Source organism: Elephas maximus, chromosome 10 (assembly GCF_024166365.1).
Source record: "Elephas maximus indicus isolate mEleMax1 chromosome 10, mEleMax1 primary haplotype, whole genome shotgun sequence".
Classification (NCBI taxonomy): Eukaryota; Metazoa; Chordata; class Mammalia; order Proboscidea; family Elephantidae; genus Elephas; species Elephas maximus.
In genome coordinates, this window is record NC_064828.1 from 87716949 (window position 1) to 87729160 (window position 12212).

General features: G+C 43.6%; 1 protein-coding gene across 1 annotated transcript; it reads left to right on the forward strand.

Moving 5' to 3' along the window:
* The first annotated feature begins 5871 nt into the window (after nt 1-5871).
* Nucleotides 5872-12205, forward strand: EIF2B2 (eukaryotic translation initiation factor 2B subunit beta). Its single transcript, XM_049898749.1, has 8 exons — nt 5872-6144; nt 6268-6388; nt 6515-6663; nt 7523-7686; nt 8335-8430; nt 8893-9030; nt 9513-9579; nt 11646-12205. The coding sequence occupies exons 1-8, from the start codon at nt 5982-5984 to the stop codon at nt 11801-11803; spliced, it is 1056 nt and encodes a 351-aa protein (XP_049754706.1). The 5' UTR covers nt 5872-5981; the 3' UTR covers nt 11804-12205.
* Nucleotides 12206-12212: the final 7 nt, after the last annotated feature.

The following is a 12212-nucleotide window of genomic DNA, read 5'->3' on the forward strand; positions in this document are numbered from 1 at the left end:
ACCCACCTGGAGCAAAGGCAAAGGAAGAACACCAAGGTCACACGACAACTAAGAACCCAAGAGACAGAAAGGGCCACATGAACCAGAGATCTACATTATCCTGAGACCAGAAGAACTAGTTGGTGCCCGGCCACAATCGATGTCTGTCCTGTCAGGGAGCACAACAGACAACTCCTGAGGGAGCAGGAGACCAATGGGATACAGACCCCAAATTCTCATTAAAAGACCACACCTAATGGTATGATTGCGACTAGAGGAATCCCAGAGACAATGCTTCCCAGAACTTCTGATGGCACAGGACAGGAACCATCCCCGAAGACAAATCATCAGGCATGAAAAGCACTGGTCAGTGGGGGGGAGAGAGATGCTGATGAAGAGTGAGCTAATTAAATCAGGTGGACACGGGAGAGTGTGTTGGCAACTCTTGACTGGAGGGGGGATGGGAAGATAGAGAGAGAGGGAAGGTGGCAAAATTGGCACGAAACGAGAGACTGTAAGGGCTGACTCAATAGGGGGAGAGCAACTGGGAGAAGGGAGTAAGATGTATGTAAACCTACATGAGACAGACTGATTGGAATGGTAAATGTTCACTTGAAGCTTAATAAAAATTAAAAAAAAAAATAGTGTATACATTATTTTTTAGTGGCTTGAAATCTGGAAAAACAAAGAACGACAACACCCAAAATTGGCCAGAATGTAGTGTTAAAATGTTAGCAGGCATTAAATTGATACAATTTTAAAACATGTAAAAATCAACTAAGAGTAAAATTGAAAATATTTGATGAGTTTTTGAAGTTTTTATGTTCTAAATTTTGGTTTCTGATTGTGCATTGCTAGTATATGTTGTTATTAGGTGCTATTGAATCAGTTCTGACTCATGGTGACCTTATGTACAACAGAATGAAACACTGCCAGATCCTGCACCATCCTCACAATTGTTGTTATGCTTGAGCCCTCTGTTGCAGCCTCTGTGGCAACCCATCTCATTGAAGGTCTTCCTCTTTTTAACTGATCCTCTACTTTACGAACCATGATGTCCTTCTCCAGGGACTGGTCCCTCCAGATCACATGTCCCAAGTACATGAGACGAAGCCTTGCCATCCTTAATTCTAAGGAGCACTCTAGCTGTACTCCTTCCAAGACAAGTTTGTTCATTCTTTTGGCAGTCCATGGTATATTCAATATTCTTCACCAACACCATAATGCTGGCTTGGGTCAGGTGTACCTTAGTCCTCAAGTGATATCTTTGCTTTTTAACACTTTAAAGAGGTCTTTTGCAGCAGGTTTGCCCAATGCAATACATTGTTTAATTTCTTGACCATGGGTGTTGATTGTGGATTCAAGTAAAATGAAATCCTTAACAACTTCAATCTTTTCTCTGTTTATCATGATGTTGTTTATTGGTCCAGTTGTGAGAATTTTTGTTTTATGTTGAGGCATAATCCATACTGAAGCCTGTTGAATTCGATCTTTATCAGTAAGTGCTTCAAGTCTTCTTCATTTTCAGCAAGCAAGGTTGTCTTACCTGCATATGGTAGGTTGTTAATGCATCTTCCCCCAATCCTGATGCCCCGTTCTTCTTCATATAGTCCATCTTCTCAGACTATTTGCTCAGCATACAGATTGAATAAGTATGGTGAAAGGACACAACCCTGACACACACCTTTCCTGACTTTAAATCACATGGTATCCCCTTGTTCTGTTCCAACGACTGCCTCTTGGTCTATGTACAGGTTCCTTATGAGCACAATTAAGAGCTCTGGAATTCCCATTCTTTGCAATGTTACCTGTAGTTTGTTATGATCCATGCAATCAAATAAAACACAGCTAGACATCTTTCTGGTATTCTCTGCTTTCAGCCAAGATCCGACTGACATCAGCAATGATGTCCCTGTTTCCCTGTTCTCTTCCGAATCCTGCTTAAATTTCTGTCAGTTCCATGTCAATGTACTGCTGCAACCACTTTTGAATGATCTTCAGCCAAATTTTACTTGCATATGATATTGTTTGATAATGTCTACATTCTGTTGGATCACCTTTCTTTGGAATGGACACAAATATGGATCTCTTCCAATCAATTGGTCAAGCAGCCATCCTCCAAATTTCTTGGCACAGACAAGTGAGCACTTCTGCGCTGCATCCATTTGTTGAGACATCTCAGTTGGTATCCCGTCAATTCCTGGAGCCTTGTTTTTCGCCAATGCCTTCAGTGCAGCTTGGACTTCTCCCTTCACCACTATCAGTTCTTGATCATATACTAGCTCCTGAAATGGTTGAATGTCAACCAATTCTTTTTGGCACAATGACTCTGTGTATTCCTTCCATCTTCTTTTGATGCTTCCTGCACTGTTCAGCATTTTGCCCCTAGAATTCTTCACTATTGCAATTTGAGGCTTGAATTTTTTCTTCAGTTCTTTCAGCTTGAGAAATGCCAAGTGTGTTTTTCCCTTTTGGTTTTCTAACTCCAGGTCTTTGTGTATTTCACTATAATACTTTACTTTGTCTTCTCCAGACACTCTTTGAAACCTTCTGTTCAGCTCTTTTACTTCATCATTTCTTCCTTTCGCTTTAGCTATTCTACATTCAAGAAGAAGCTTCGGAGTCTCTTCTAACATCCAATTTGGTCTTTTCTTTCTTTCCTGTCTTTTTAATGACCTCTTGATTTCTTCATGTATAATGTTCTTGATGTCATTCCACGACTGGTCTGGTCTTCAATCATTAGTGTTCAACGCATCAAATTTATTCCCGAACGGTCTCTAAATTCAGTGGGATATACTCAAGGTCGTACTTTGCTCTCATGGACTTGTTCTAATTTTCTTCAGCTTCAACATGAGTTTGCATATGAGCAATTGATGATCTGTTCTGCAGTTGGCTCTTGGCCTTGTTCTGACTGATGATATTGAACTTTTCCATCATCTGTTTCCACAGATGTAGTCGGTTTCATTCCTGTGTATTCCAACTGGTGAGGTTCACATATGTAATCACTGTTTATGTTGGTGAAAAAAGCTATTTGCAATGAATAAGTCATCGGTCTTGCAAAATTCTATCATGTGATCTCCAGCATCGTTTCTATCACCAAAGCCATATTTTCCAACTACCAATCTTTGTTTCCAATTTTCACATTCTAATCACCAGTAATTATCAGTGCATTTCCATTGCATGTTCCATCGATTTCAGACTGCAAAAGTTGGTAAAAATCTTCAATTTCTTCATCTTTGGCCTTAGTGGTTGGTAAGTAAATTGGAATAATAGTCATATTAACTGGTCTTCCTTGTAGGTGTATGGATGTTATCCTATCACTGACAGTGTTGTACTTCAGGATAGATCTTGAAATGTTCTTTTCCACAATAAATGCTACACCATTCCTCTTCAATTTGTCATTCCCAGGATAGACCACATGACTGTCTGATTCAAAATGACCAATACCAGTCCATTTCAGCTCATTAATGCTGAGAATATCAATCTTTATGCATTCTATTTCATTTTTGACGACTTTCAATTTTCTCAGATTCATACTTTGTGCATTCAATGTTGCGATTATTAATGAAAGTTTGCCACTGTTTCTTCTCATTTTGAGTCATGCCACATCAGCAAATGAGGTCCTGAAAGCTTGACTTCATCCTCATTATTAAAGTCAACTCTACTTTGAGGAGGCAGCTCTTCCCATGTCATATTTTGAGTGTTTTCCAACCTGAGGGGCTCACCTTTCTGCACTATATCAGATAATGTGCCATTGCTTTTTTGTAAGGTTTCACTAGCCAGTTTTTTCAGAAGTAGGTCCTTCTTCCTAGTCTGTCTTAGTCTGGAAGCTCTGCTGAAACCTGTCTACCATATAACAGTATATAGTATATGATTTATTTCTCTGCGTTGACTTTGTATCCTGTGCCCCTGCTAAACTCACCTATTAGTTCTAGGAGTTTTTTTTGTTTGTTGTTTTTGGTGATTCCTTGAGTTTTTCTATGGAGGTAACCATGTCTTCTGTGAATAGGGACGGTTTTCTTTCTTTCTTTCCAGACTGTGTGTCTTTTATTTCTTTTCACTAGCTAGAACTTTTGCCATAATGTCAAATAGGAATGGTGAGCATGGATGTCTTTGCCTTGTTCCTGTTCTTGTTGTCGTTAGGTGCCATAGAGTCTGTTCTGACTCATAGTGACCACATAGAACAGAATAAAACTGCCCCATAGGGTTTCCAAGGAGCGGCTGGTGAATTCAAACTACTGACCTTTTGGTTAGCAGCCGAGTTCTTAAGCACTATGCCACCAGGGCTCCTGTTCTTAATCTTAGGGAAAAAGTATTCAGCCTTTCACCTTTAAGTATGATGTTAGGTGTAGAATTTTGTATATGCCCTTTATTGAGATGAGGAAATTCTCTTCTATTCCTAGTTTCCTGAGAATTTATATCATGGATGGTTGTTAAAATTTTGTCAAATGCTGTCTTCTGTATCAGCCGATATGATCATGTGCAGCTTTACTTCTTTAGACTGTTACTATGGTGGATTACACTGATTTTCAAATGTTGAATCAGCTTTGCATTCGTATGTTTAAAGTCCATTTGGTAATGATGTATTATTCTTTTTACATAATGATGCATTATTCTTTTTATGTATTTTACATATTACTCTATTCAATTTGCTAATAATGGGCTGAGGATTTGTGTGTCCGTGTTTGTAGTTTTCTTTTCTTGTACTATCTTTGTCTGCTTTTGGTACTGGCGTAATCTTTTTAAAAAGAGTCCTGGTGTGCAGTGGTTAAGTGTTTGACTGCTAACAGAAATGTTGGTTGGAACCCACCAGCTGCTCTGTGGAAGAAAGATGTGGCAGTCAAATTACAGCCTTGGAAGCCCTATAGGGCAGTTCTACTCTCTCCTACTGGGTCACTATGAGTTGGAATCGATTCCAAGGCACCCAACAAAAACAACGTAATCTGTTTGGAAGGCAACTTGTCAATTGTAACTTAAGTCTTTAAAAATTTGTGTGCCCAAGGATTCCACTTTTAAGAATTTATCTTAAGAAAATAGAGATTCCTACGACACAGACTTAGGATTCAGACCTAGATTTGAATATTAACCCATCACTTTACTAATTACTTAGATTCAGTGAGTCTGTTTCCTAATCCATAAAATGGGGATAAGAGAACCTACTTCACAGAGTTGCTGCATTAAAAGAGACAGTTCAGTGCCCACATCTAGTAAAGCTTGGAAAAAATGGCAGCTCTTAAGTACTATGTTATACTGCCCATCCTCTGTAGGACAAGTCTGTCCAAATCAGAAAACATCATCTTTGCCCCACATCAGCCCCCACTTTTCAGAATCAACTCGACGGCAACGGGTTTGATGTTTTGTTTTTTTGTCACTTTTTAGTGAGTAGTCTCCTCATTCCTGATTCCTCTGTTTTGTATTAGATGTACTAAGCGTCGGGGATATAAAGACAAAAAAGATACGGTTTCTGTCCTCAGAGAGCTGAATCTCTTAGAGACACACACACAAACTAACCAGTATCATGCATTATAACACTATAATGGGGCGTCTGCCCAAGTGGCAGTGGTCTTAGAACGCATAAAAGGTCGGTGTCAGGAGCTGGAGGGCCAGGAAGGAGGGCGGCAACTTCTCCTGCGTAGTCTCAGGGCGGGAGGTAGGGGGAGCTCAGAGTCTTGCTGTTCCCATAGCAACGGGACTTGTATTCTTCAGGCCTCACACGTCACCTTTGTTCAGCGTCTGTAAATAGCGCCTGAGGAGCCTGGAAAAGCCACTTCAGGCCCTCTGGTCCTGGGGTCGCGCAGATCCTTTGCTGTTACCGAACGAGTCCCGCATCTCTGATTGGCTCAGGAGGACGAGGGGCGGGAGCAGGCAGCTGGGGGCGTGGCCTTCGTTCCCCCAAACTCGAGTTCGTCTCCCAGAGCGGAAGCCGACCTCTCCCGCCCCGGAAGTGCAAGCTCTGGCGTCTTGCCGATGTGGATTTTGTGGGTGAGGGCGTCGCTTTCGAGATGCCAGGCGCCGCGGCGAAGGTCTCGGAGTTGTCCGAGAGGATCGAGAGCTTCGTGGAAACCCTGAAGCGGGGCGGCGGGCGGCGCAGCTCCGAGGACATGGCTCGGGAGACCCTAGGACTACTACGGCGGATCATCACAGACCACCCCTGGGGCAACGCGGGTGAGGCAGGCCTAGCCCCACCCGCGACCCTGCCCGTTTTCGATCGGATTCCTGAGGTTGAGGATCGCCTTGGCCTCAACGCGCTCTTGCTCGCTCGCTCACTCTCTCTCTCGTGCACCGTAGGGGAGCTGATGGAGCTAATCCGCAGAGAGGGCCAGAGAATGACAGCGGCGCAGCCCTCAGAGACTACAGTGGGCAACATGGTGCGGAGAGTGCTGAAGATCATTCGGGAGGAGTATGGCAGGTCAGACCCACGTCCCGGGCTCCGAGGTGGGCCCAGTGACGCCCCTCTCCCTGCTTGGAGCCGCCTGCTACCTCCCTAACTGCACCTCCTCTCCACCTCCATCTTTGGATCTTGTTGACCCCATAGACTCCACGGACGCAGCGATGAGAGCGATCAGCAGGAGTCCCTGCACAAGCTCTTGACATCCGGAGGCCTGAGTGAGGATTTCAGCTTCTATTATGCCCAACTCCAGTCCAATATCATCGAGGCAATTAATGAGCTGCTGGTGGAGCTGGGTAAGAGTTCTTTTGATCCCTAGGCAGACAGGACAGGTAGCCGGCAGGTGAGGGAACAGAAGACCCTGGAAGTTGTCCATCAACAGAGATGAGAAACAACCAGTCATCTGGTTCTCAGGTTTGTTCTTCATCCTTTATAAACTACAAATCCATTGCTGGCAGAGAGTTTTCTTAAGGTAGGGTTTTGTTCTCATTTTAAAGAAAATGAACTCCCTAAAACCACAGTTGGTAGACCCTCCTGCATTAAACTTCCTCCTGAATTGTTACACACCACCTCCATCCCTCTTACTTGCCTTTGTGACTCATGAAACCTGCAGATGTTCATTACAGAGTTCCTCCAGGGGAGAAAGAAGCTGGAGTTCTGTCTGTGCCCTAAGGTGCAGCTCCCAAATTCCTCCTGTTTTTCTTCCCTGGCCTCTACTTCAGGTGGAGGTGTTGTGGCCACCTTTTGGAAGAAGAGCTCTTTAAGGGGGAAGCTCTGTTTACCCTACCTTGGGCACTTGAGGATTTTCCAGACTCGATCGTTTCTTGCCTGAATTCATTGTCTTCAAAATCAGTTGCAAGTGTTGTCTGAACTGTCATGGCAGAGGTTTTGATGTGGAGGTGGTTGATGAGCAAAGGTGCTGCACGGAAAAAGGACAGGCTGAGAACTTGGGAGGCAGAAAACCCCAAAGAAGTGGGACTTTTAAGAAACTCTGATATTTTACTTGAAGTCCATTAACCCTGTGGTAGGTACCAGGGTCTGCTAGGTGGATAGTCTGTGTGAGGGGCAAACTGCCCTTTCCATATTCTGTCATGTCTGTCTGTGACCTGGCATGGCAATTTCATGTTTGCTTTGCAAAACTGGCTGTGTTTGCAGAAGGGACAACGGAGAACATTGCAGCCCAGGCTCTGGAGCATATCCACTCCAATGAGGTGATCATGACCATTGGCTACTCCCGAACAGTAGAGGCCTTCCTCAAAGAGGCTGCCCGAAAGCGGAAATTCCATGTCATTGTGGCAGAGTGTGCTCCTTTCTGCCAGGTAGGGAACTGCTGGAGTTGATAAGAAAAAGGAAATTGAGGCGGGACTAAAGGAGGGGTGGGTGGGGTCCATGCCAACTTTCAAATGATAAGCAAGACATTGAGACATTGACAAGATAGAGTGAAACAGTAAAAGGATTTCAAGTTGTTCATCCTGTGAACATCTTTAAACATTGGTTTAAGAAAGTTTGGTGAACTGCTGGGTCCAAGAAAAGATAAATACTGGTCCTTTTAGGAATCAAAATGGGATACATTAAGTTCGAGATGACTGATGTTTGGTCTAACCTCACTCAATCCCTAGGTAAATAATAGATCTCAAAAAAGAAAATAATATGTAAAGATGCAGGATGTTGTAAAATAACAAGTCAGGATCTATCCTGTCAGCTATTAGCTATGCCTGATTATGCAAGCAAGTAGCATTTCCAGTTTCGTGGCTGCTCTAGGGTATTAGACATTTATTAGCTTACCCTGGGCTCCCCTGCACCTTACCAGAGAATACTTAGGATAGGCAGAAAATGAGTTTGTCTGTTGGGAACTGTGTTCTGGATCTGCCCAGTATCACAGAAGTCCCCAGATCCAGTTACGTTTAAGAGCTCTTTCACTGTGTCTCACTCTTTCTCCCTGCATCAGCCTTTCCTTCCTTTTGCAGGGTCATGAAATGGCCATCAATTTGTCCAAAGCAGGTATTGAGACAACTGTCATGACTGATGCTGCCATTTTTGCTGTTATGTCAAGAGTCAACAAGGTAAGTATATTTGGAGTCCTTTATTTGTATCATCGTTCCTCACTTGTGGTAGTCTCTAAATTTGGTTAAAGTACTGAATAAAATGCAGTAGAACTAAAGCTAAGTGTGTCAACTGCGAAGGATTGGTGAGAAGCTTCCTACCCTATGCTCAGAGAGCCTGGCAGTGGTAGACGGCGAATGACAAAGGCTCCTGACTCCTCAGGAAGTGTGGTATATAGGTTTTCAGAAAAGACAGGGCTAAGAGCGGTAGGTATTGCAGTTTCCTTGTCCATACTTTGTTCATTCTTTTCTTGGGAACCTACTTTCAAGCTAGAACCTTTGGTACTGAGCCTAAAATCCCTTTCCTTCTTATGGCCTATGACCCCTTAGGACACCAGGACCTGAGCACTCAGCCTGTTGTGCCCTGTGGCCCCTTTAAGGCTTACCCCCAGGATGACTCACATTTTTCTTCCTGTTCCAAAGGTAATCACTGGCACAAAGACCATCCTGGCCAACGGTGCCCTGAGAGCTGTGACAGGAACTCACACTCTAGCACTGGCAGCAAAACACCATTCCACCCCACTCATCGTCTGTGCTCCCATGTTCAAGCTTTCCCCACAGGTATGTCTGTCTGTCTCTATGTGATAGCTAGCAGAGGGAAAGAAGCCAAAGTATAGGCCTGAACTGTGGGCCTTCAATCTACTCAATCTGGAGCCTCTCTGTATCTGCATTTACTCAATGGATTAGACCCAGTAGGGGCTAGAATGAGCCACAGAAGTCTTGATCCGGGAAAAACAATTGAGAGTTATAACCTGCCAGCTTTAGGAAGTCAAAATAGTAATGTCAGGACAATACATAGTTGGGAAAGGTCCTTTGTTTACATTGCCACCACTCCCTGTCACCCCAGCCATGTCTGAAAATGCCAGGCAGTAGAAACTAGGAACATAGAATTGGTCTTACTCATGATAGCTGAGGGCCTGTCCTCTTTAGCCTGAACACAGGCAGTTAAGTGAAGCCATTTCATCTGTGATAGAAGCTATTTGCTTTGAGAACATGAACCTGTTTATAGTTCTCTCTTTTTTTTTTTAACCTTTTGGTTTTAGTTCGCCAATGAAGAAGATTCATTTCACAAGTTTGTGGCTCCTGAAGAAGTCCTGCCTTTCACAGAAGGTACAGAAGTTTTGTGTGTGTATTTTGGGCTTGTGTATGTGTGTACATGCATGTGTGGTTCTGTTTTGGTGATCAAAAGGACGGAATGCTGTCAGCTTGTACTTGTGGTGACTGTTCTTTTAAGCAGCTTAGAGTACTTAGTGGCCTGAACTAGCCCATGTTCTGAGACTAATACATTTTAGCTGAGCCGTTGGAGCCATGAGGCATTGGATCACCTAGCACTGACTGCATTTGGCTCTACACGTTGAGACACAGGCAACAATTCAATGGAAAAATGTACTTGTTTTCAATTGCTGTTAGGAGTCACTTTGGTGAAGTGGCTGCCAAAGGAAATGGGCTCTGAAATGTTCTTGTTTATAAAACTCGCCTAATACCTGGTGTGTTGAAGGTCCTTTTCTCTGACTTATGAAGATAGCAGCTTTGCTCAGTGAGCCTGCTGCCTCATCAATAGTTACTCTGGCCATAAACACGCTTTGGGAGCAAAGCATAGTATTTGGAGTTCCTTCTTGAAAGTTGAATAACTTCATCCATTTATTCAAACATTCTTTCAAGAAATATTTCTCACAGAGAGGAGAAGAGGGCCAAGATATGACCGTGGTCTCAGGGAATATCTATCTAGGTCAACTGGCATAACAAAGTTCATAAAGAAAAAGTTCATAAAGAAAATGTTGTACATCCTACTTTGTTGACTAGCGTCTAGGCTCTTAAAAGCTTATGAATGGCCATCTAAGATACATCTATTGGTCCCATCACATTCAGAGCAAAGGAGAATGAAGAAAACCAAAGATACAAGGGAAATATTAGCCCAAAGAACTAATGGACCACATGAACCACAACCTGTACCAGTCTGAGCCCAGAACTAGGTGGTGCCCAGCCACCAGCACCAACAGCTCTGACAGGGATCACAGTAGGGTCCATCGTGACCCACAAGGAGTTCCCAGGCAGAGCAGGAGAAAAATGTAGAACAAAACTCAAATTCACAAAAAAAGATTAGTCTCATTGCTCTGACATGGACTGGAGGAACTCCTGAGACTATGGCCCCTGGACACCTTGATAACTCAGAACTAAAGCTACTCCTGAAGTCCACCTCCCACCTTTCGGCCAAAGATTAGACAGGCCGATAGAACAAACAGTAACACAAATGAGGAACAGGCTTCTTAGTTCAATCAAGTATATGAGACCAAATGGGCAATACATGCCCAAAGACAAGAAAGCAGGAAGGGACAGGAAAACTGGATGAATGAATTTGGAGAACCCAGGGTGGAAAGGGAGAGGAGGAGAGTGCTGACACATTGCGAGGGTTGCCACCAATGTCACAGAACAATTTGTGTATAAATTTTTGAATAAGAAACTAATTTGCACTGTAAACTTTCACCTAAAACACAGTAAAATTTTTTAAAAATGTTAAAAAAATTCATCAAGCACCCCCTGTGTATCCAGCACTATTCTAGGCACTGGGGATTTACCAGTGGGAACCAGACAATGCCCTGCTCCCACAGCGTTTACATTTCTGTTGGGGGAAGACAGACAAGAAAATATCAGGTCATGGGATGTTCTAGGAAGAAAACAACAAATCAGGCTGACGTGATGGGAAGTGGCTAGGGGACTGCCTTAGATTAGGGAGTTAGGAGGGGTCTTTCTGAGATGACATTTCAGCCGAGTCGTGAATGATAAGAGCCCACTGTGTGAAGATGGGAAAGTTTTCCAGGCACTTGGGAAAGTGGTATGAGATGGGTACATGCTTAGCCTGCTGGAAAAAGATGGCTACACGGTTAGAGAGTAATGAGCAAGGGGAAAGTGGTACAAATTGTAATTATGGTACCGTGGTAGGGAGGGGCCAGATCATGAAGGCTCTAATCCCAAATTTGAATTTTATTCTAAGGGCTATGGAGAGGCATTGTAAAGTTTTAAGCAGGGGGCATCATCTGAAGTCATCTCTTTTGGTTTGCATTTTGCCACAGCTTCCCTTCTGTGGGGTAGCTGGCAGGCCTGACTTATTGAGCCTAGAGTCTATATGCTACTTTATTATTAGAGCAGGATCCTCAGTATGTGTGCTTGCCTTCCAGGGGACATTCTGGAGAAGGTCAGCGTTCACTGCCCTGTGTTTGACTACGTCCCCCCAGAGCTCATTACCCTCTTTATCTCCAACATTGGTGGGAATGCACCTTCCTACATCTACCGCCTGATGAGTGAACTCTACCATCCTGATGATCATGTCCTGTGACCGCCACTTGTCCTAAGCAGGGGTTGCTTAGGCAAACACAGAATGGAGAGACTTCAGTGCTACTGCTGAAATACATCCTCCTTGTAAAGGGGAACTGAACTGGAGTCAACCTAAAAGAAACTGGATACTTTTCCTGCCTTTTCAGTCGTCCTCAAACAAGGGCACACATCCAAGACTGTTTTTTGCCTTTCAGATCTTAACACAGCAGCAGGGCTTGACCTATTGATTTTGGAGCCTCTAAGTGGCACGGTCGCGTCTGCATCAGGAACTTAAGCTTTCTGGTTCAGTGATGTGTTATGTTAAACATAACACTGAATATCTTGCTGTGGGATAGAGATTTTTGCTCAGAAATGGCTACCACACCTTTTCCAAGGTTCTGCCAATAAAAGCTGCTTGAAGGTTCCTGAGT